General features: G+C 36.4%; 1 protein-coding gene across 4 annotated transcripts in view; it reads right to left on the bottom strand.

Moving 5' to 3' along the window:
• The window catches only part of C15H9orf85 (chromosome 15 C9orf85 homolog), an 867,064-nt gene that overhangs the window by 27,990 nt on the left and 813,557 nt on the right, over positions 1-25,517 (bottom strand). For 3 of the 4 annotated variants that reach the window (XM_050760928.1, XM_050760931.1, XM_050760930.1), the window contains one exon: positions 3,641-3,747. In XM_050760928.1, the coding sequence (XP_050616885.1) occupies positions 3,641-3,747 (107 nt within the window). Of the gene's footprint in view, positions 1-3,640; positions 3,748-6,033; positions 6,267-25,517 lie in introns of those variants that run through there. The other variant, XM_050760929.1, reaches the window with a different exon arrangement.

Here is a 25,517-nt window from a genome sequence, read left to right as displayed (position 1 = left end):
CTTTTCTTTATCTACATCATTTAGTTACATAATTTGTGGCAACAGACAGACGCATGAAACAATATTCAACATTTTAACTGATGGAAATACTCAGCATGCCAGAAAAATAAATCTTTATACAAAAGAGATATCCAAGGCCAGACATGGTGGCTCATGCCTGTAACTCCAGCACTTTGGGAAGCTGAGGCGGGAGGATCACGAGGTCAGGAGTTTGAGATCAGCCTGGCCAACATAGTGAAACTGTCTCTACTAAAAATACAAAAATTAGCCGGGCACAGTGGCATGTGCATGCCTGTAGTCCCAGCTACTCTGGAGGCTGAGGCAGGAGAATTGCTTGAACCCAGGAGGTGGAGGCTGCAGTAAGCCAAGACCACACCATTGCATTCCAACCTGGGCAACAGAGTGAGACTCTGTCTCAAAAAAACAAAAACAAAAACAAAGACAAAAGATATATCCAGTAAAATTCATATACAAACCCTAACAAATGACAAATTTAATTCATAAGTGACTAGCTTGAACACAACATTAAACATTTTAAGATAAGTAATGCTACCATCAGCATCAGCAATGGATTCAAATCCCTTACAATGTTGGCCAAGTCTTAATACACAGAGAAAGTAAAGTGAATGAATATAAGTGAGTTTTACTTTCTATAACACTCTCAATCCTGGATTGGAGCTTGAAAGCTAGAATTTCCAAATATGTCTAATGTGCCATGTGTTCAGGACCATCTGAAATACATGATGTTCTAGTCCAGGCAAGTAACGCCCTAAGTAATATGTTCAGACTGATGGGATTCAGAACACACTACCCCAAAATATGGTGCCTTGGCATATTTAGTATTTTGAGCTGAAGAAATGTGACAAATAGCAAATGTAGGAAGGACTCTCTGATCCACCCCTGAAGTAGGCCATAAGACCCTAATATGAGAGGTGCGCTTCCTATACCTAGAGGAAAGGACCATGCTTATCTCTAAAAACGGAGGAACAGTAAGAGGAATCTGAATGAACAAGCCCTGCTTTTAGTTTACTACGCTTAGCTCATACCCCTTTGTTTTTGTTCCCTATCACATTTTCCCCATGATTTTCCACTCCTCATCAAACTTAGCATAAAAACACACAGGTTTACCCTTTCTTTGGGTCTTTGTTTTCTTTTGAAGGCTTTGGTGTCACAAAAAGCTTACATTAAATAAATCTGTATATTTTTCTCTTGTTAATCTGGTTTTTGTTACAAAGCCAAGGATGAGAACTTAGACTGGTAGAAGGAAAGGACCTTTTTCCTCCTCTACAAGATCTTGTTTTAATGTCATGAGAAAAAAACAAAATACATAAGTTCAGAAGTTCTCCAGCAAACTATAGCATCTGGAAAATTTACAATAACTGATGTGATCTTTTACACACTGACACATTCAAAATGAAGATAAACATATAGGATTTAGCACATATTAAAGGTAAGAGATTTAAATACTGATGATGGATAAGGCAGGAATGTTTTAAAATCATTTCCTTTGTTACACAGCGCTAATCTATTAAAATGCTATGACTACATAAATGTTGTTTATTGCCTATACTTCAAATTCTTTTAGGAAACAACACTATAAAGAGAAAATGGAGATGGATGACGAAATCTTAAAATACCTTTATAGGAATAAAAACTTGTTGAAAATATTCAGAAAGCTACAAATCTTGTATGAGGACTATTAACTAAAACTACATGATTTATTTTGCAATCAACATCTAATTACTCTAGCAGAGAACACAATTAATTCATTCATGGAAGTCTAAAATTGGGTAATGCAAATAGTTGCCAAATTTCCTTACTGCTAATTTGGGCCACTAAGCATAAAACTCATCAGACTTGTTTAAAAGTGTTTTCTTTTGGGGGAAATGTAGAGAACAGGAAGAAAAGACTAAAAGGAGCAAGAAGCTGGTAAAACTATTTAAAAGGGGGGGGTGGCTCATGCCTGTAATCCCAGCACTTTTGGAGGCCGAGGTGGGTGGATCACTTGAGGTCAGGAGTTTGAGACCGGCCTGGCCAGCACGGTGAAATCTTGTCTCTACCAAAAAACAAAAATTAGCCAGGCAGGGTGGCATGTACCTGTAGTCCCAGCTACTCAGGAGGCTGAGGTAGGAGAATTGCTTGAACCTGGGAGGCGGAGGTTGCAGTGATCTAAGATTATGTCACTGCACTCCAGCCTAGGCAACAGTGAGACCCTATCTCAAAATAAATAAATAAATAAATAAATAAATAAATAAATAAATAAAATAAAAGAGGGGTCAACTATACCTGTAATAAATACTAGACTGCTCCAAAATGGGGCACAGAAAAAAAATCTAAAAAGCTTAAGTTAGTTTATCCTTCCTTGACACTTTTGCCTTTCAGTGTTTAAATATTTTGAAATAAATTATTTTATATCTTGAGTTTTAGATTTGCAAAAGGCTGACGTAATTTTTTAGTAGATATAAACAAAGGTCATATTATATCTATTATTTAGACTGATTTTCTAAATTGTAAGCAAAATTTTTTCCCATAAAGGAAGGAAGAATGCATTCAAAGAAGATGAAACTATTGAATAGTCAGAAAAATAAGGCAACAGTGAGCAAACATTGTTCAAATAGCTACTATGCAGATTACCAAATTAAATCTTATAATGTAAAAGGAACAATACTAATTTTTATTTAAGATTATCACTTTGCTCTTTCATGCAGCAATTACTCTCCAATATTTTCCTTACACAGCTGACCTGAAGGATGTCAGGGAGCTGTAGAGGATGCACAGAAGGCTGAATTACACAAGAGTTAAGGCTGGGCGTGGTGGCTCATGCCTATAATCCCAGCACTTTGGGAGGCCTAGGCAGGCAGATCACCTGAGGTCAGGAGTTTGAGTCAGGAGTTTGAGGCCAGCCTGGCCAACATGGCGAAATCCCCGCCTCTACTAAAAATACAAAAAAATTAGCCAGGCGTGATGGCGGGTATCTGTAATGCCAGCTACTCAGGAGGCTGAGGCAGGAGAATCGCTTAAACCCGGGAGGCGGAGGTTGCAGTGAGCTGAAATTACACCAGTGCACTCCAGCCTGGATGACAAGAGCAAAACTCCATCTCCAAAAAGAAAAAGAAGGAAAAAAAAAAAAGGAGTTAGGGATGGAAGGATCAGAAACAAAATCTACTATCTTTTCATTTAGACCTCTATTCCCAAAGAAATAATATTAGAAGTTATCAATCTAGTGATTCACTTATAATATTTAACCTCAGCCATTTCTGTAATCTTTATGAGTTGAATTAAAAGGTCTAAAGGTCTGATCTGTTTTAAGAACTGATAATCTACGGTGCATAGTATTACCTTATCAGTGGGAGACAGAATTGTAGAAAACAAATACTCTCTTCTCAGCCCTAACCCACCTTTCATGAATAAAGTTCTATAAAAATGATGCATATTTATGAAAGAATGGGGCAGGAAATGAATTTACTTTTTAAATCTGTCTGCCTTCACAAACCAAGATTCTGCACACAAGATGAAATTCTACAGGGGAGAATGGAATTTTTTCTGTCTTTAACATTTGGACACAATTTTGAAAAGCAGGAAATGAAACAATAAACTATGATACATATACTACGAAGTAAGGTAATGAATCTTAACTCACCATTTTTTAGGTTTTGTTAATGGTTTGTATTTGCTGTATTTTACACGCCACTCAAGAACTTCTTTACAGCGCTGACATACTCCATCATGAAGTTTTGCATTAATTTTCTTAAAAACAAACAGAACGACAAACTGAGAATTTCACGCGTGAGCCAGCATTGCAAATCCCACAAAAGAATATATGAGATGTTAAGTTTTAAAATATAACTGAACCTTAATCTGCATAACAATTTATGATATATTATGTATTTTTATGTATATTACTCAATTTGTTATTATTTTTTTTTTTTACAAAGGCAATGGTTCTTTTTTTTTTTTTTTTTTTTTTTTTTTTGAGACAGTCTCACTCTGTCGCCCAGGCTGGAATGCAGTGGCACAATTTTGGCTCACTGCAACCTCCACCTCCCGGGGCTCAAGCGATTCTCCTGCCTCAGCCTCCTGAGTAGCTAGGATTACAGGCACGCGCCACCATGCCCAGCTAATTTTTTGTATTTTGGTAGAGACAGACTTTCACTATGTTGCCCAGGGTGGTTTTGAACTCCTGAGCTCAAATGATACACCCGCCTAGGCCTCACAAAGTGCTCATATTACAGGTGTGAGTCACTGGGCCCAGCCCTCATCTAGAAAATTTTTAACCTTCCCATTGATTCTGATGTATACATATGTCAAAACTCAAACTGCACAGTTAAGATATGTGTATTACATAGTATGTAAGTTATATTCAATAAAAACATAATAATAAAAAAGAAAAGCTTGCTCATATTTGAAGACTACCATTTCAACAATTCAAATCCTCCCAGTGAGTTGGAATTAAACTGAGAAATTGGGCTGTCCTGAATTGACAGTTTGTTGAAGAGAACAGAGACTGAAATTTGAGGAAGGGGTGCCAGGGAGAAGCGGCTGGAAGCAAAAAGGCATTTCATTTTTCAATTTTATCCTTTTGAATTCTCATGTTAGAAAAGTTTTAGAAAAGCTCCCCCTACTAACTTGGTTTCTTCAAACTTAAAAAATATGTATTCATATGTGAATATCTGTGGTAGAGAAAGGGCTTTATAAGTTAAAGTTTTTTTATTATAATTTTCTTTTCAAAATGTGTTGGGAAAGAAGGAAGATAGGAAAAATTTAAATGTGTCATGTATTTTCTCTAATAGTTTTATATTTTGTAACATACTCATTTGATTCAGGACACAGACTATATATTTTCACTGAGTACTCTGAGAATTCTCTCGTTTGCTTTGGCTGTGGAAGCTTGGTCTTTGCCTATTGTTGGAATAATGAACAGAAGACATTTAAAATTTTCTTTGCTTCTTTTGTTTTCTTTTTAAATTTCTCAGGGGAAGAAAGAAATGCATCACAAGTATGCAGATTCTTTGGGAGGCTATTAGATATTAAGTTAAAAGCACAATGTTTAGATCAGATCATCTGAAAGAAACAATTTTTGAATAGCGCTTGATATTCTTGAAAGTTCTAAACAAGCAGATAAAATATTTGAAAAAACATTTCTTCAATGAGAAAATATTTCAGGAATATTGTGAAAAACCATAAATTAAGCTGTGAATATATTTCATTTTATTTAATTTTTCTCTTTCTTCAAGGAATCTTCACCATCAGGAAGTGTGAATATATTATTTAACTTTGTCATGAGAAATACATTCTGTTACTTACGAATTGTGTATAGGTGCATTCTTTCCTCCTGGACATAGATGGAGAGTCCCAGTTCCGCATGCTACTATATTCCCTCCTTACTCTGGGCCCCTAACTGTTGCCAGAAAGAAGGGAATCTGTACCTACACACCAAACTCTTCATCCTCTCAACCTTTGTACTTACTAATAGTTATCATGGACAAAGCTAGCTAAGAAACACAGAATCAAAGTTTACATGCATCATTTGTCTACTCTGTTGTCCAGAACATCTTACTAAGCATTACTTATATTTCCTTAAGTGATTGACTTTGAACTATGACTTCAATATGAATGTGATATTATACTTCCTAATTGGAATATCCTTAGAACACAGAACATTTCATTACCTGCAATTTTATTACATATAACACATTCTGCTTGTTAACTAGGAAGCATTCTTTGGTTCCTTGTTTGTTTCTGTATCCAATTTCTGACCAGTTCATCTTGATTTACAAAGCTGTGCACAGTTTGGAAACTGGTTTCTTTAGGGTGGATCAACAGTAGAACAAAACAAGTCTTTGTGGGAACTTGTCCTGTGAGTGATGTGTGAAGCAGTATAAACAGATATGCTGTGCAGGGTTCACATGACTAACAGGCACTACTATCAAATTAAACTTGATTTTTATGTGTTAAGAAATTAATGAGAGTAAGAATGAGAAACAATAGTATTTTTCACTTAAAAATAGGCACAGAAGAAAGAAAAGTGTATACTTGTTTTACCATACTTTGCCAAAATAGAAGTGAATTCCAGAGATGTGAGCAAAGAAAGTTAATCCTAGTTTTAGGAATCCTTCTGCCTGGGGGAAAAGAAATGACAATCTTACCTTATTCACCTTTATATTTACAATTAACCCTATTTTGGCAATTACTTTTAGTATATTCCTCGTGGTAGAAGATCATAGGTAATTAAGGTTAAAATTGAAGTCTGCCCAAATATAAAATCAAAAGTTTTTTTTTTTTTTTTTTTTTTTTTTTTTTTTGAGACGGAGTCTCGCTCTGTGGCCCAGGCTGGAGTGCAGTGGCGCGATCTCGGCTCACTGCAAGCTCCGCCTCCTGGGTTTACGCCATTCTCCTGCCTCAGCCTCCTGAGTAGCTGGGACTACAGGCGCCCGCCACCGCGCCCGGCTAATTTTTTGTATTTTTAGTAGAGACGGGGTTTCACCGTGGTCTCGATCTCCTGACCTTGTGATCCGCCCGCCTCGGCCTCCCAAAGTGCTGGGATTACAGGCGTGAGCCACCGCGCCCGGCAAAATCAAAAGTTTTATAAATACAAAAGCTTATAAAGGTCATTTAGTTCGTTCAACAAGCTACTTTTCAGATTTTTGAAGAAAAAAAAAATCTTCAGTGGAAGAGTCCACTGAACTTAGGAAACAGTGAAAGAAGAAACCCTTACTTATCAAATGAATACTTTTCAAAGTTAGAATAAACTTAAGGAACATCAAAAAGCATGCCTACTTAATACATACATAATGTCTTAAAAACGTGTTAGCCATCATTCCTACATCTTTTTTTTTTTTTTTTGAGACAGAGTCTTGCTCTGTTGCCCAGACTGGTGTACAGTGGGGTGATCTCAGCTCACTGCAACCTCCGCCTCCTGGGTTCAAGCAATCCTCTTGTCTCAGTCTCCTGAGCAGCTAGGATTACAGGCGTGCACCAGCATGCCAGCTAATTTTTGTATTTTTAGTAGAGATGGGGTTTTGCCATTTAGCCAGGCTGGTCTCAAACTTCTGGCCTCAACTGATCGCTTTCCTTGGCCTCCCAAAGTGCTGGGATTATAGGCGTGAGCCACTGCACCTGCCCCATACAACATATATTTTAGAGTAAGCATTGTTACTGCTGCTTTAAGCATTCTATTTGTTGTCAAACAATACATCTTTAACACAGTAATGCCATACAGAAATTGGGTGAGAAAGGGCCGGGTGCGTTGGCTCACACGTGTAATCCCAGCACTTTGGGAAGCCAAGGCAGGCAGATCACCTGAGGTCGGGAGTTCAAGAGCAGCCTGACCAACATGGAGAAACCCTGTCTCTACTAAAAATACAAAATTAGCTGGGGTGGTGGCGCATGGCTGTAATCCCATCTACTTGGGAGGCTGAGGCAGGAGAATCTTTTGAACCTGGGATTTGGATGTTGCAGTGAACTGAGATCGTGCCATTGCACTTCAGCCTGGGCAATAAGAGCGAAACTCTCTCTCAAAAAAAAAGAAGAAAAAAAAAAGAAGCTGGGTGAGAAAGGACTTCAACTCCTAAGAAGGTAGCAGGAGCAAATTGTAAATATTATATCTGTACCAATATGCTGATGCTGAAAAATATTTTATAAAATATAAAGTATCATTTAACAGAAGGAAGGTACTATGGTAGGTGAAAAGAAATTTGAATACCATTCAAAAGCAACTAAAATAATTTTTCCTTAGGATTTTTTTTGTACATAATTCTTTCAGAATTTCCAAAGGTAAAACAAAGGCTTATTTATTCCTTTTAATTGAAAACAAAAAAACAAAAACATAATTTAAAAAATGAAATTCTCAAAGAAAAATTCCAATGCCAAATCCAATGCTAAAAATCTATTTCCATAAACTGGCTTTGTTCTTTTCCCTGCAGTATTCTTCCCCTAAAATAAGGTATTTTATGCTACTACTGCTACACTGTTACTCCAGAAATAGAAACTTTTATATCTTATTTAATCATATTTAAAAGTATGTGCTTTGAAATTTGCTAGAAACAGTTCCTTATTCTAAATTTGGCTAGAGGATAAAAGATCCCTGGATTTGGGGGCAAGAACTCACGTGACTAATAACAATAACGTAAAAATCTGACTTTTAGGCTGTGAGTTTCTTTCTTTCTTTCTTTTTTTTAAGTTGGAGTCTCACTCTGTTGCCCAGGTTGGAGTGCAGTGGCATGATCTTGGCTCACTGCAACCTCTGTCTCCCGGGTTCAAGTGATTCTCCTACCTGAGCCTCCTAGTAGCTAGGATAACAGGCACACATCACCACGCCCAGCTAATTTTTGTATTTTTAGTAGAGACAGGGTTTCCCCATGTTGGCCAGGCTGGTCTTGAACTTCTGACCTCAAGTGATCTGCCCACCTTCCCACCTTGGCCTCCCAAAGTGCTTGGATTACAGGTGTGAGCCACAGCACCTGGCTTTAGGCTGTGAGTTTCAAATCATAAACTACATTATTTAAATTCCTTTAAATATGGCTAGAACATTGTTGGATATAAAGTATCTTATAAAACACAACCAAAAAATAGATGAGGGAATCAGAATGAGAGAAAAGTAAGGGTAGAAGGGAAATTACAAAGCAGTCAGGAGTGCAGCTGGAAGTGCACTCGTTAGAGATGGGCCACAAATGAAGTCTGAGCTTTCTAGCACCCAGTAAAACATAACTCATTGTCTGTAACATGCCAAAAATCCAGTTTCTCAGAAGCAGCACAACTATTCTTGTTACTGAAATGCAAAGTTTAATCTTTCCTACACCATGTGATACAGTAAGCGACGCTCTCAAAAACGTCCTTACAACACAAAGCATTTCACAGGACTGTTTTCTATCCTGGTTCTCAATGTAGGCCAGTGTTATAATGCCAAAACAGAGTGCAATAAAGTTATTCTTAGGTGGACAATGTAGGTACAGATCCCTGACAGTCATAGGATCTACAGGAATGCACTGTATATCATAAGGCCATCTTCAATAAACACTATTTCTCTCAACTTAGCTCTAAAAGCAATCCCTTCTATTATGAGAAATACCAAACTTGCAGAAAACAGTGAAAACAATAATACTAATGCATACCATATACACACTCCAGAGACAACTATTAACATACTACCTTTTTGCTTTTTGTGTGTATGGGTACAGGTAAAATAACTTATGGACATCAAGACACTTCACTCTTAATACTCATCATATCCTAGCAATAAAGACTTTCTTGCACTTAACCACAATACTGTTACTACAGCTAAGAAAAATGAAAAATAACTCCTTAATGTCACTGAATGTAGTCAGTCTATATTGAAATTTCAACTGCTCCAAAACAGCTTTCAGAGCTGTTTTTTCCTCGCCAAATCAGGATCAATCAGTATTCAAGTACTGTTTATCTGTTATCTCTCTTTTCAGCTATTTATGTTTTATCCCCTATTACATGAATATTTTTGAAAGTAACAAGCAAGTCATTTTAGAGAATATCCTACACTCTGAATTTGTCCATTTTCTCATGCTGTAATTTAACTCATTGTTTTATTTCCTATAAAGTAGAAGTTAGGTTTACAGACTTAATTACATCCAGTTTAAATATTTTTTGGATCAGAATAATTCATAGGTGATGCTGCTACTGTTGTGTACTTCGTATTACTCCAAGTCAGGAGGCACATACTGTACAGTTCTCGCCTTGTCAGCAATGCTGAATTTGATAACTTGCTTAAGGTGGTGACCCAGATCTCTTCAAATTATAACAACTACAATAATCTATGGAGGCCATGTTAATGTACTGTACCACAGTAACACTTTCCCTCATGGTTTTAGCATCCACTCATGATCTTTGCCTGAATCATCCATTTTACTAACCGATGAAGAATGCTAACTCGAATTCTATTCTTTCTATATTAATTTTTTAAAAAAGATTGTCATCTTAAATCAGTTTTGAGAAGTACATACATACCAAAAAATTCACCCATTTTAAGTATACAGTTCTAATGAATCTGACAACCAAACTTCCAATACTTCCATCACTCCAAAAAGTTATCTAATTCCCCTTGGTTGTCAATCCCTTCTCCTACCTCCCAGGTAATAATGATTTCAAATCTGCTCCTACAGTTTTGCCTTTTCCAGCATGTCATGTAAATGAAATGGTTAAGTATATAGCCATTCGAGGAGCTCATTCCTTTTTATTGGTGAATAGTATTCCATTGTATAAATTACCATAATGTTTATTCAATTCACCAATTAAAGGACAGTTGGAGTTGTTTCTAGTTTGGAGTGCTAATAAATATTTGCATAGAAGTTTTGTGTGGACATATTATTTATCTTGGGTTAATTACTTGGAATGATATAGTTGGGTTGTATAATGGAATGCTTAATTTTATGAGAAACTATTAGTTTTTCAATGTTGCTGTGCCATTTTGCATTTACACCAGTCATATATGAAAATAGTTTTTCTATATTATTTCCTGAACTTGAAATTTTATTTTTTACTTTAGTCATTCGAATAGGTATGTAGTGTTATCATTATGATTTCAATTTCCATTTCTCTAATAACTAATAATGTTGAACATCTTTTGATGTGTTTACTTGCCGTCGTGGGTTGTTTGCTTGTTTCTCAAAATTAAACACAAGAGAAGAAAGTCGGCCGGGCGCGGTGGCTCAAGCCTGTAATCCCAGCACTTTGGGAGGCCGAGACGGGCGGATCACGAGGTCAGGAGATCGAGACCATCCTGGCTAACACGGTGAAACCCCGTCTCTACTAAAAAGTACAAAAAACTAGCCGGGCGAGGTGGCGGGCGCCTGTAGTCCCAGCTACTCGGGAGGCTGAGGCAGGAGAATGGCGTGAACCCGGGAGGCGGAGCTTGCAGTGAGCTGAGATCCGGCCACTGCACTCCAGCCTGGGCGACAGAGTGAGACTCCGTCTCAAAAAAAAAAAAAAAAAAAAAGAAAAATACCTCTACAGATCAATTTTATAGTTAAAACAATATGAATCTTTACATATAAATATTCAAAATATAGAAATTTTATAAAAATACAGATAAAGAATAAAGACAAGTCCTATCACTCAGAGATTCTATACTTTGCAGCACTTCAAGTATACATTTACATAAGTTCACATTTGGTCCACATGTGCTGTTTTATAACTTATTATTCATTTTTCCATAATATATATACTTTCAAAGTATGTCTTTATTGGCTGTACTATAGTCTCTCAGAGTAATACTATAATTTACTTAACCTATTATCTATTATTTGACAGTTTAAATGTTTCCAATTTCTGAATATATGTATTTTAAATATATTGGGCTATAAATATCAGAAAACTTCTAATAAACATGTAAATTATCATCCCATTATATTTATACATAACAAGTTCTGGTCCCATATCAACAACATTGTAAGAAAATAACAGCAATTTTATTAGATGCAAAATCTCATAGTAAAAAATAAATGTCCCTTTCTTTGGTCAAGTGCGTACTACTCCTTTATTAAGTTTCTCTAAAAAGAGTTTACATGTACGGATAAGAATAAGAGAAAAAAATAGTTCATGTTCTTGTTTTAATTGCCAATGTACCAATACAGAAATCATTACAAAATGATTTTATTTTGTAAACATTGTTGCTATTATAACAAAGTATACAACAAGTCTCAAATTTGTGTATTACTCAACTCAACTGACTTGTGTTTTTAAAAAATGACCAAACTTAGAATGAGTACACATAATTATTTGGATAGTGAGGCAAATGTTTCCTACTACTGTCTGTAAAAACTTGCTTTGCTTTTTTATCCTGGCAGTTAAGATTTTTTCAAAGAATAGAAGACATTGATGGTTTCCTTTTTGAAAAAGGAATTAAAATTCTTGCTATAATCAACTTACTACACTTCCAATAGACAGAACACCCCTACTATATGAAAACTTTCAAACCTATAAGCCCTTTTAAAATGTGATATGAAGTAATAATTTGAATGTGTACTATCCTCAAAAATACCTTATTTGGACAAGTTACTGAGCATTACTATTTTTATGTATTTTATTATTTCACAAAATGAGCTAGTCATACAAATAGCCCAGAAATACTTTTGAAATGAGTTCTGGTAGTAAAATTGGTTTTATTGTCACTTAAGGAAAAATATAAAATCAAAGTTATTACTAGCTTACTTCTTTTTCTTCTTTTTAGGAAATTACATTTGTTCCACATAACTAATTAGAGAGTAATCAACATTTATAAGAATTCTTCACAAAAACAAGTCCAAGTTGAGCAAATTTATTACCCTAAAAATCCTGATATGCATACATATGTCAATATTTCAGTAACTAATATTTGATTTTTTATCTATAAAAATGTAATTAAAAGATATCTAAAATATAGGTGATATAGATCTGCACTGTGAGCTAAAATAATATTCTCTGAAGTTTAGTCCATCTTGCTCCCATTCACTCTAAAATCATCACAAGTTTTTAAAACACCAATAACAAACTGAGAAGTGAAAGTATATACTAGAAATACTCAAAATGATCCTCTTGTTCAATATACTCACAATTATCTTTTTCTAGTCAAGAAATAATATTTATTTCCCTTGTCCCATTTTCCTTGTTACTGCTAGAATCTTTAACAAATGACATCTACAAAAATGAACAATCACATTTTTATCCAAAGACTGAATATAAAATGAGTTCTGATCATCCCAAACAGAGAACTATTCTTTCAATAAGTGGGTAAAGCTATTGTCAGTTGCAATTATGCAGACAGGGTCTGTGTACAAACTAACCACTGATTTATTTCAGCAACCAAGCAAACTACCTAGATTTTCACTGACAAACCTAATGCATACACAAAGTGGAGCCACACCTACCTACAGGCCGAAACATGCTGTGGCAGTACCTTTTTCTGGCAGTTGAGAAAACCTATTTAAGCAACTTTATTTTCCCAAGTATATTTTTCTCACTTACTTTTAAGGAAATTAAAATAGGTTGGCATTGTATTTTAACAAATAAATATTTGTGAAGCATTCTAACAAACACTGCACTGATAAATCTATCACAACTTTGAAAGTTTCAACAGGCCGGGTAAGGTGGCTCAGGGCTATAATCCCAACACTTTGGGAAGTTGAGATGGGAGGATCACTTGAGTCCAGGAGTTTGAGACCAGCCTGGGCAACACAGGGAGATCCTATTTCTACAAAAAAATGAAAATTAGCCAGGCAAGGTGGTGCACACCTGTGGTCCCAGCTACTCTGGAAGCTGAGGTGGGAGGATTGCTTGAGCCAGGGAGGTCAAGGCTGCAGTAAACTGTGATCATACCACTGGTGACAGAGTAAGACCCTGTCTCAAAAAAAGAAAAAAAAAAAGAAAAAAAAAAAAGCTTGAACAAAGACTCCAGTATGAAGATTTTTAATTTTCTCCATTCCATTCCAATTCAGGAGGGTGTGTTATGAACATTAGAAAATATTTTTAAGAAAGGACCTACAGTGCAATGTTTTTAAATTATCTTTGACCTATCTTCATTATTAACTATGAGATGCTCGTAGTAAATAATAACCCAAGAAAAACTCATGTAAATGGAAACAAATAGCTATATTGTTGCAGCAGTAATATGGGAAGCACACCTTTCCTTCCTCAAAATTTTGAATGCCAATGGTTTTATCCAGAAATAATATGTCTTTCCTGAAAAAAAGACTCTCTCTACAAGTAGAATAGTACTTTCAATCCCATTTGCTCCTCAAGATCTTGCCAATACAACTCCTTCTTTTAGTCATCAACTTTCTCTCTCAACCCTGTTCAGTCCCTTCTTTTCACACTATTCTCTCCAGGTCAACTGAATGCGTAACTACAGCCTCAGCAATGAGCTCAACGAAGACTACATCCAAAACTATGTCCCTAGTGCTAACTCATGTCTCTCTGGAAGTTCTGATGTCTCAGATTGCAGGCAAGATACCCATTTTTCTCCTCACAGAGATCCTTGAGACACCTCAAATTCAAAGACTAAACGGCAATCACTCAATTAGCAATACAATCTGTTCCTCTTGTGTACCAAACCTCATCTTTAAAAATCTTTAGATAAAAAAAAAAAATCTTAGGTCACTTTTTTTACTTCTTCCTCTCCTTTCACCTTTGTATCTCTTTACTTCCTTATATAATCTGTATTACTGAAGTGGCCTCTCACACAGAAGATGGGTTACAGAGTAAAGATGGAGCGAGTGAGACCAAACAGCCAAGAGTTATTTTGCTTCCATGTTTTTCCACTGGTAAATACACATAGCATAAAATTCACCAACTGAACGATTTTTATGTGTATAGTTCAGTGGTATTAAAAACATTCATATTGTACAACCATCACCACCATCCATGTCTAGAACTCTTTTCATCTTCCAAATCTGAAAGTCATAACTCTCATTTTCCCTTCTTCCTAGCCCCTGGCAACAATCATGTCATTTTCTGTCTCTATAATTTTATCACTTTAAGTATCTCATGTAAGTGGAATTATAGAGTATTTGTCTTTTTTGGGGGGAGGGAGCAGGGTCTCACTGTGTTGTCCTGGCTGATCTCAAACTGCTGGCCTCAAGTGATCTTCTTGTCTCAGTATCCCAAAGTATAGGATTATAGGTGTGAGCCACTGCGCCTGGCTAACATTTGTCTTTTTGCGACTGGCTTATTTCACTTAGTATAATGTCCTTGATGCTGTAGAATATGTCAGAATTTCCTTTCTTTTTAAGGCTAATATTACATTGTATGTATATAACATATTTTGCTTATCTACTCTTTCCTAGATGGATACTTCAGTTGTTTCTAGGTTTTAGTTATTGTAAATAATGCTGCTATGAACATGGATGTACAAATATCTCTAAAACCCTGCTTTCAATTCTTTTGGGCATATAGCGAGAAGCGAAATTGTAGGATCATATAATGATTTTGTTTTTAAGTTTTTGAGGAGCCACCATGCTGTTATCCAGAGCAGCTGTACCATTTCATATTCCCATGAAGATTAACAAACAAAGGTTCAAATTTTGCAACAGCCTCACAACATGTTAATTTCTGTTTGTTTGTTTTTAAATAATAGTCATCCTAATGAGTATGCAGTGGTATCTTGTAGTTTTCATCTGTAGTTCCCCAGTGATTAGTGACAAGCATGCTTTTGTGTGCTTATTGACCATTCGTATATCTTTGGAGAAATGTCTACTTAGGTCCTCTGCCCATTTTTGAATTGGGTTGTTTCTTTTGTTGTTGAGTAATAGTTATAGCATTATATATTCTGGCTTTTCTTTTTTTTTCCTGAGACAGGGTCTTGCTCTGTTGCCCAGGCTGGAGTGCAATGGCACCATCTTGGCTCACTGCATACTCTGCCTCCCAGGCTCAAGCAATCCTCCTACCTCAGTCTCCTGGGTAGCTGGGACTACAGGCACACGGCACCACACTTGGCTAACTTTTGTATTTTTTAGTAGAGACAGGGTTTTGCTGCATTGCCCAGGTTGGTCTCAAACTCCTTGGCTCAAGTGATCCACCTGCCTCGGCCTCCCAAAGTGCTGGGATTACAGATGTGAGCCACCGTCCTCGACCATATATTCTGGCTATTAATCCCTTATCAGATATATGGTTTGCACACATTTTCTCCCACTCTATGAGTTGCCTTTCTACTTGGTTGGTGTCTTTTGATGGAAAAACATGTTTAAATTTTCAGCAAAGCCAAATACTGACAGCAGAAAGAGAAAGTGAGGCATTTATTGCAAGGTGCCAATCAAAGAGAACTGGGCAGCTCGTGCCTGAATTCCCAGATGGCTTACAGGTAAGGGTTTTTTTGTTTGTTTGTTTTGAGACAGTGTTTGTTTTGTTTATTTGTTTTGAGACAGTGTCATGCTCTGTTGCCCAGGCTGGAGTGCAGTTCAAGTGATTCTCATGCCTCAGCCTCCCAAGCAGCTGGGATTACAGGTGCCTGCCACAACACCCGTCTAATTTTTGTATTTTTAGTAGAGACAAGCTTTCATCACGTTGGCCAGGCTGTTCTCAAACTCCTGACCTCAGGTGATCTGCCCACCTTTGCCCCTCAAAGTGCTGGGATTACAGGCATGAGCCACCGTGCCCAGTCCAGGTAATGGTTTTTAAAGGCGGGTGACAAGCAAAGTCATAAATCAATACATGGAGACTATACATTGGCTTGACCTAAAAAGGAGGGACATCTTGAAGTGGGAGCACACAGGTCATAGGTGGATTCAAATATTTTCTGGTTGGTGATTGGTTAAGGAGGTGAAACTTTGTCTAAAAATTTGGGATCAGAAAAAAAAAAGTCAGCTCTGGCTTATGGGCATGACCTTCTTCTGAAGGTTCCTCAGAAAGAAAATTAGAACAACCAATAGCAGTTAGAGTTTAGTTCTCAGTTCCCCCTTATCTGAGGTCTATGCGCCAGCACATCCATCTAGTGTGAGTCCAAGTTTCTGAAAAGCAACTCAAAGACGTATGTTATGATGTTATTGTTAGTTTCTACAGGGGACAAAATATCTCCTGAATATAACTTCCTTGGCTATGTGTTAAGTTACTATTACACGTAACATGGCCCCAAAGCCCAAGGGCAGTCTAGCTATTCAGATATGTCAAAGAGAAGCTGTGGAGTGGTTCCTTTAAGTGAAAAGGTGAAAGTTCTCAACTTAGAAAAAACAAATTTTGTATGAGGTTGCTAAGATCCATGGTAAGAATAAATCTATCTGTAAAATTGTGAAGCAGGAAAAAGCTGGAACATTTCCTCCTGCAGATAATGGGGGGTTATTGTAAATGATGAGTCACTTCTCTCTTGCTGCCTTCAAAATTCTTTGTCTTTGGTTTTTAACAGTTTGATTATAATGTATCTCAATGTGGGTCTCTAAATTCACCTAACTTGGAGTTCTTTGAGCTTCTTGGATGTTTATATTCACGTTTTTCATCAAGTTTGGGAAGTTTTCAGGCATTATTTCTTCAAATATTCTGCCACTTTCTCTCTTCTTCTCCTGGAATCCCCACGATATGTAAGTTGCTCCACTTAACGGTATCCCACAGATTCTTTAGACTCTGTTCACTTTTTTCCAATCTTCTCTTTTATGTTTCTCATACTTGACAATTTCCATTGTCCTATCTTCAAGTATACGAATACTTTCTTCTGCCTGCTGAAAAGTGCCTTTGAATCCCTCTAGTAAATGTTTCACTTTAGTTACTCTACTTTCAGCTCCGGAATTTCTTTTTGGTTTCTTTTTAGGATTTTTCTTTATTGATATTTATATTTTATTCATATATCATTTTCTTGACTCCACATCTTTCTTTAGTTCTTTAAGTATCTTTTGGACAGCTGTTTCAAAGTCTTTAATAGATCCACCATCAGTTCTTTTTCAGGGGCGGTTTCTGTTGATTTACTTTTTTCCTTTGAATGAGCCATATTTTCCGTTTCTTTTATGCCTTATGATTTTTTTTCTTGAAAACCGAATATTTGAATCAAATAACATAGTAACTCTGGACGTTAGATTCTCTCCTTTCCCCAGGGTTTGCTTTTTTTGTTTGTTTTGTTTTTTATTATTGTAGACTGTCTCATAAAGATGGAATGATCTAGATTCAATAAATGGTTACACACAAAATGCCTAGTACAGAGCTGAGGCAAAGTCATGACTCTGTAGAAGAGCAACTATTAAGCCAGTTCTCAATCTGTAGTGTCTATAAGGCCCTACTGAAGAGTATATAAAAAATCAGATTTCTAGGCCCTACATTCTGAGACTGTGGTTTTGTAACTCAGGAGTTTCTGTTGTGTAGACAATACTTTGACAACCTACGGTTAAGGGATGGGGAGTGCACTAGAGCAAGTAAGGTATGATTAATGCCAAGAAAGAGTTCAGACAGAATGAGCTTCTGTGAAAATAATCTCTTCCTCCCCCGACCACTTCTCAAGGTAAGGTAGACCTACGTGTACAAACTGAGTGTGTGCGCTCCTTGGAAAGCTACTCACGTAGACTGGAGTATCAGATCTGAGCAACAAATACAGGAGAAGGCAATTACTAGAATAGTTTCATGTATGATTTGAGGAGCAAGCACATCTATCAGAATCACAGATGAGGCTTGTTAAGAATGATCATTCCTGGACTCAACCCTAAGATATATTAAGAATGTCTGGCACCTGGGATTCTGCATTTTAAACAAGCTTTCCAGATGATCCTTAAGCACACCAAAGTCTAAGAACCACTGCCCTAGGCAGCTAAAGCAAACTGACATTTCTAGAGGAATGTGTTCCCTACCTCACCTCTGCTACTGGGAATACTATTAAGGACATGATGTACTTTTCCTGAGAAAGTTATGATTCTTATAGTTTAAACAACACTGGTTAGTGTAGCTGAGAAAAAATAAATCACTGACAAGTGTATAGTACCTTCTGCTTAAAAATCAATTTTTACAATTAATTAAATCATTTCCTTACAACTATCTTGAGGGATCAATAGTACTATTCCTATCTTATATAGGAAGAAACAAATCCAGGCAGGTTTAATAATCTGTCCAAGATCCCACATCTACCAAATATTACAACCAGGGCTCAAGACCATGCCTCTGACTCTAAATTTAATCATTTGCCCCACTATTCCATACTGCCTCTCTTTTGGAAACTAAATCTTAGACTGATTTTTAGTTTCACCATTCAAAGCATTGATTCTTTGGGGTGATTAATTTTGAGCTCCAAACAAGTGACTTAAAGAAAGCTTTGAAACATACAGTGTTTACAGACTAAACATTCTGGAGATTGTTTCAGATATCTGATACATTAGTCTAGCATATGCAGAAACAGTCTCCAGAACAATCTCTGAACTGACAGGAAAAGATATGGTAGAGGCATAAGTCAGGAATCCAGAAGAGCTATCATTTAAGAAGCTTTTCCAAAATCATGTATCAAAAGGCATCACCCCCAGATGTAATTTTTTCCAGATTCTCACTCTGTATGACTAAAGTCCCTTAATTCAGACGGGGGTTGACATGGGTACCGCACTGTATAGAAATCATCTGTTTCCTGGATTGACTTCCTCCATGGTCAGAAAAATAAAGTTTATATCAATAGTTTCTGGCCTTTATTCCTATTCCTGAAATTTAAGCCAAATCTAAACACCATGAAGGCTGGGAGACCATTCCTTCTTTCTCACTCTTTCCATTGTCTTACCTCTGCCTTAGTTGTAAGTTCAAAGGTCAGACCAAATTTGCCAGTGAATCTAAAATTAGGAACATGCTAGGAAATGTAGGTAATTTCTAGATCAGTGATTGTCAACCTTTGTTTGTGTCTTCTTTTTTTTTTTGAGACAGAGTCTTGCTCTGTCACCTAGATAGAGTGCAGTGGTGGGATCATGGCTCATTGTAGCCTCAACCTCTCAGGCTCAAGTGATCCTCTCACCTCAGTCTCCCTAGTAGCTGGGACCACAGGCATGTGCCACCATGCCTAGCTTTTTTTTTTTTTTTTGGTACAGACAGAGTCTCACCATGTCACTATGTTGCCCAGGCTGGCCTCCAACCCCTGGGGCTCAAGCAATCCTCTCGCCTCAGCCTCCCAAAGTGTTGGGATTACAGGTGTGAGCCAACATACCTGGCCTGTTTCTGTCTTTACTGTCCACATGGCCATACCTTCATCATCATATACAGAAAGTGGTATATCATAAATAATAGGAGAGTAACAAGTATTTTGGGGAAAAACAGGGAAGAGAGAACCTGGAACAGTATCTTCCAACAGAGAATATCCACATGAAAATTAAAGGAAATATAGCTATATGCATGAGTTTCTATCTTCTCAGATCTTCTAGTATCCTTACCATTTAGCTCCCTGCTTGGTTGTTTATGTTTCTGGTGAATGTTCTTTTGCTTACTCAAGTCTGAGTGATTTTATGTGCATGGAACATGGCTGTACTTTGGTCAGGTGTCTAGACAAAAGCATTCTTAAGGAAAAATCATTTATCTACAAAGTTTACTATAAAATAAGTCTTTTGGTTTTTATTATAAAAATATTAGCCAACTAAATAATTTTTATTCAAAAGACTGCTACCATAAATCTATAAACCACATGTCTAATTCTTTATAAAAATTCTCCCTGCTATTTTTACAACATTCCTGTGGCTAGGAGTAGGTATAATTATCCTCGTTTTGCAGATGAGAAACCCAAGGCTCAAAGAATTAAGAGATTTGCTTGAGGTCACAAAATTAATCAGAAGCAGCAGAGGCAGAATCCATAAAAAGATCTTTAAATTTAAGGCATGCTATTAAGTTACAAGTGGAACATGTGTTCCTATAGCTTTTCAGATCTTCTAAATATTAAAATAAAACACATATACTACTTGGCAGAGCACACATTTTTATTGGTATAGTGTTGTGACTTATTCTAACACTGGTATATTAACTGCTTTGTAAATAGGGCCAAACGTGCTGGCTTGTTCCTAGCCTAGAGTAACGTTAGAGTATTATACATTATGTAAAAGTCACAAAACTTCAAAGTTGGAAAAGTTCATTTAGAGAACAGCACTAATTTTTGCTAAGCAATGTTTCAAGAGAGGAGGATATAGTTTTCTATGATGCTGTTCCCAGATTTTCAATATACTGAGATCTAAACAATGAAGATCTAACTAAATGGTGAGCAACATGGGCCAACCTATGTACAATTCGACTGGAATGCAAAAAGCACCACTAAAGCAGCAATTGTGTAGTGTCATGAGGCAACACACATGTTTTTATAAGCACTCATTAAAAGTTAGTCACTATTTGAGATCTTGTCCAACTGGTATGGTATGCCCCAAGTTAGTGATCTTAAAAGAGACAAACCACTGATGGACTATTGTTTAACATATATTAAACAAAAAGGAAGAATGAGATTTATTTCCTAATAGGGATGTATGGAGTTAAGTCTTTCAATTATAATCATTGGTAATGTCCACAAACCAAATGATTTTATCTTTTAAAAAATCTACTTCATAAGACATTTACTTGGGGCAGGTGTAAGAGGACAATTACCATCTTAAAACTAACTAACTTCCTCAAAGATAGTTGCCTTGCTCTGGTCATATTAATATGTCACAAGCATAACCTATTTATGATAATAATGAATTCAGGAGTCAACTCACATCAGGAAGAAATTAGATTGTACCATGATTCATTTGTTTTAATGCTCAGTATTCACATGTGACTTGCCTAACTTCAGTTGAGAGCATTTTCTCACTCTCTTAAAAAAAGAAACAGCAGGAAGAGAATTTTGATGACAAGAATATAAAAATCTAAGGGATAAAATTAATAAACATTCTCAATGAAGAAGGCAAATTACTTGTAATAAAATACTACATTTTATTTATATAGTTTTGCTCTATCTGAATTTGTCCTATAATTCTTTTCATTTTATTCTCAAATCATCCTTGGGTGAAGGAAAATAAGTGGTACTGTTATTTATTGATATTCTAACTTAAAGAGAGTTGTTATAACTCACCCAAGGTTATATAAAGAGTGACTCAGTAGCCATGTGAAGAGTCTACTCCTGGTGTGGCCCTGACTCCAGGTTTAGGACACCTTCCAACATATTAAACTGTAAAATGTGTCACAGGTTAGAATTAAGCATAGTCTGTATCATGACCATCTCTTTGTTGTCTACAGGAACAATCCAAAAAAATATGAGCTAGTATGTACTCCGCACTATGCTAAGCATCTCAAAGATTCAGAAGATTCATAATGCATACTCCCTTCCTCACAGTGCATGCTATAAATCTGAACAGCAAGCAATATATTCTTAGAGTTAAAATAGTGTTTCAAATAAGAAATTAACTAACTGATTTCTCAAAGTGGGCTTTCAGAAAAATCTGCATTGAGCCAGGGCTAATTGATGGCTCCTGCAGATAGTCACATAAGCCATTGCTTTTTCTTTTGAGACAGAGCCTCACTCTGTTGCCCAGGCTGGAGTACAGTGGCAGAATCTCAATTCACTGCAACCTCTGCCTCCTGGGTTCAAGCGAGTGTCCTGCCTCAGCCTCCCAAGTAGCTGTGATCACAGGATCACAGGATCACAACCACCACGCTCTACTAATTTTTGTATTTTTAGTTAGAGTCGGAGTTTCATCATGTTGGCCAGGCTGATCTTGAACTCCTACCCTCAAGTGATCTGCCCACCTTGGCCACCCAAAGTGTTGGGATTACAGGTATGAGCCACTGTGCCTGGCCATGAAATGCATGTAACTTGATAAAGGATAGACAATAAAGTAATCCAGGTCACTGTTTTTTACAAAGAGGAGAAATCCCATGTTTTTAATGCTATATTACATAAATACTACTACAGTGCAAATATCACTTTACTAACAAACTAAAAATCTACTTCAGGAACTTATCAGCTATTTTTAATTTTAAGCTTTTTATTATAAGAAGGTCTTAGTAACATTACTAGATTGCTTACTATGCTTCTTGTACACTGGTCTTATCTCCCAGCTAGAGTATTAACACTACAAAGGCCAGAATGATAGGCACTCAGACTTTAAAATTTTGATAGCAATACTGATTTTTCATTTATGGCTTCTCCGCCACCCAAACAAGACAAGCTCGTTAGCTCGCATTTATTTTTAATCCCTAGGTTTGGGTGAAACCTGGAACTATGAGTTTACATTTTTTTTTCTTCTGAAAGATACCCTTTCTATTTGTATAATTCTATATAACAACAGCATTAAATTTCACCACCATATTGTCAATCATTTTCAAAGTTAACCCAGTTTTACTAAGTTCTTGGTTCATTAGTTTCTTCTCTCGCATCTTTTTATATTCTGGAGTACATCCCTAAATGTATACTTTTTTTTTTTTTTTTTTTGACAAACTTTCAGCCTGGATGATTTTTTGTCCTGATATATGAGTGAGCCATAGCTTAGCTCTGTAAGAAATTCTAAATTCAAAATACTCTGTTACCGTATTTTGTAGAACTTGCCCTACTTTTTATGATAATAGATGAGAAGTCTGATGCCTACCCTCAGTTGCTTTATAGTTAACCTCTTTTGTCCCTCTGAAAGCTGGTAGCAATTTCTCTGTACCACTGGAGTTTACCAACCTCACCATGATATGCCTAGGTAACATCTTTTTCCCACAATATTCCTAGAAAGCGCTTGATAGAACCCTTCTACTTGAAGGCCTAAGATTTTCCTTAACTTTGGAGGTTTTTTTTTCTTTTTATCATTTCTTTCTTACCTACCTTGGCTTCTGTATTTCCTTTAGACAGAGTGGCTTTCTTAGCTTGAGCTTCCAAATATCACATTTTATTTCATAAGTTTTATCACTTTGACCTTTTTGACTAGGTTTTAGACAAGCCCATTGGCTTGATCTCCCAAATCGCTAATTTAGTCTTTAACCTTGTCCTATTCAGCCATCCTATTAAGATGTTTACATTTCTGCAACCACAGTGGTAGTTTCTAAGCAATGTTATAGGATTCTTGTTTTTTTTTTTTTCCAACAGCAGTGTTTGCTGGTTTTTGGACTTCGAAAGCTATTTGAATCATTAAGGATATAATTTAGGATACTTGAGGTTGCAATTGCAGTTTTTAAAAGTATTCTTCTGTGACTTAGATAACCTCTGTTAACTGGGCGGGGGAGGGTTTCTAGCATGTGCTTCATGGTTTCTATTTTCCTAAAAAGTTTAGTCTGCTTAGCTCATATTTATAAATGAGGGCCTAAATCTATATTATCCAATATGGTAACCAGTATTCACATTTGCGAACTAACATTAAATAAAATTAAAATTCCCCAGTTGTGTTGGTTGTATTTCAAGTGCTCAATAGGGACATGTGGTTACTGGCTACCAAAATGGATAGCAATTATCTGGCATATTTCTATCACAGAAAGGTCTGTTGGACAGTACTGCTAGTGATTAAAGAGTTGTAGCCATAGAATGCATTACTAAAGCAGAATTGGGAATCACCATTGCTTTGGAAGTGAATTCAGATATTAATTATACAATCCTTGGCTCTGTTGATAGATGAAAAATTAACAGCTATGGCTTTGCTTTAGTATACACAGGGAGCATTTTGCCTCTAAGCACAAGGGCTTCTTTGTTAAGCTCTAAGACCAACAGGGATAAGGTATACTGCTCTGCTTTTCTCTTTCATGGCATTTCTCCACTTTAGAAAGTTATTCTTCTGACTGTCTTGGCATTATTCTAGAGTTTTACTGAAAAAACCTTAACTTCCACCCATATTATATTGCAAATTCATATACTGTGTAGTTGTATAAATCTAATCCTCTCTACTTTATATCTTTAGTTTCCTTAATTTTTAAAATAAAGGTAGGACTTATTTTACTTTTGGTTTTAACTGCTCAATGTATGTGTTACAAGGTTCGCTACATTCAGATATATAAAAAACCAGCTTGTTCATTTCTTATAATCTGGCCTTTATCAGAAGCCACGGATTGATTAAAACAGTTTCCTTCAGGTGTATGTTCCTTTTCTTCGAATTTTGCCTCCTTATATTTTTTCCCAAGACAGTCTCATTGGACAAGAGAGTCCACTGTTTCCTCCAGCTTCAGAGAAGGGACCTGTCTCTGTCCTGCTCTCCTTAATGCTGCTTTCTGCCGACATAACCTTTTTCAGTTTTTTGGTATCATCGTTTTTTTTTTTTTCTTTCTTTTTCTTTTCACTGAGATTGGGGGAAAAAGAAAACTCCTGCCTTAGCCTCCCAAGTAGCTGGGATTATAGGCGTGTACCAACATGCACGGCTAATTTTGTATTTTTAGTAGCGACGGGGTTTCACCATGTTGATCAGGCTGGTCTTGAACTTCTGACCTCAAGTGATCCACCCACTTTGGTCTCCCAGAGTGCTGGGATTACAGGTTTGAGCCACTGTGCCCAGCCAGGTAAAGGAAAATTTTAAGTATCTGTTCAGTCAGCCATTTTGAATTAGAAAAATACCTTAGTTAAATTTGACTGACTTTTCTTACTAGGCAGTGAAAAAAAGACCTTAATAAATGTGTCCCTAGAGACACATTAAAATTAGAATTAACTACCACAGTAAGCCAGGAATTTTTTTTAATATACTAAGGACTAACTGACATTGAATCATCATATGAGGGTCAAAGAACTGCTCTGTTCTGTATTGGTGAGTTTAAATTCAAGCAATAGTGTTACATATGTAAAAGTAACCACAATATTATTTTATATCAATAATAGATGACAACTTACCGCACATGACTATTCTAGTTTTACTGAAAACCAGATTTAGCATTATTATGTCATTCAAGTTTATGGGAAATGTGACATCCTATTACTATAGTGTCTTATGATAAAGACTAATGATGGTATACTGAACATTCACATATATAAGTATATACCATGATGTCAAATATATTACTCAAATTGATGACTTCAGTGGCATGAGTCATTTAAAAATAAACAAGACAGACACCTGGTGTAAGCTACCTATATAAATATTCTCAGGACAACAAAGCATTTAACATAATCCCTAGCTTAGCTTGGCATTTCATATCCATGATGCTGAGAATGGCCTACAATATCAGCTGAC

Source organism: Macaca thibetana, chromosome 15 (assembly GCF_024542745.1).
Source record: "Macaca thibetana thibetana isolate TM-01 chromosome 15, ASM2454274v1, whole genome shotgun sequence".
Lineage (NCBI taxonomy): Eukaryota > Metazoa > Chordata > Mammalia > Primates > Cercopithecidae > Macaca > Macaca thibetana.
Note: the sequence above shows the minus strand (reverse complement) of the source record. Positions and strands in the feature narration are given on the sequence as shown.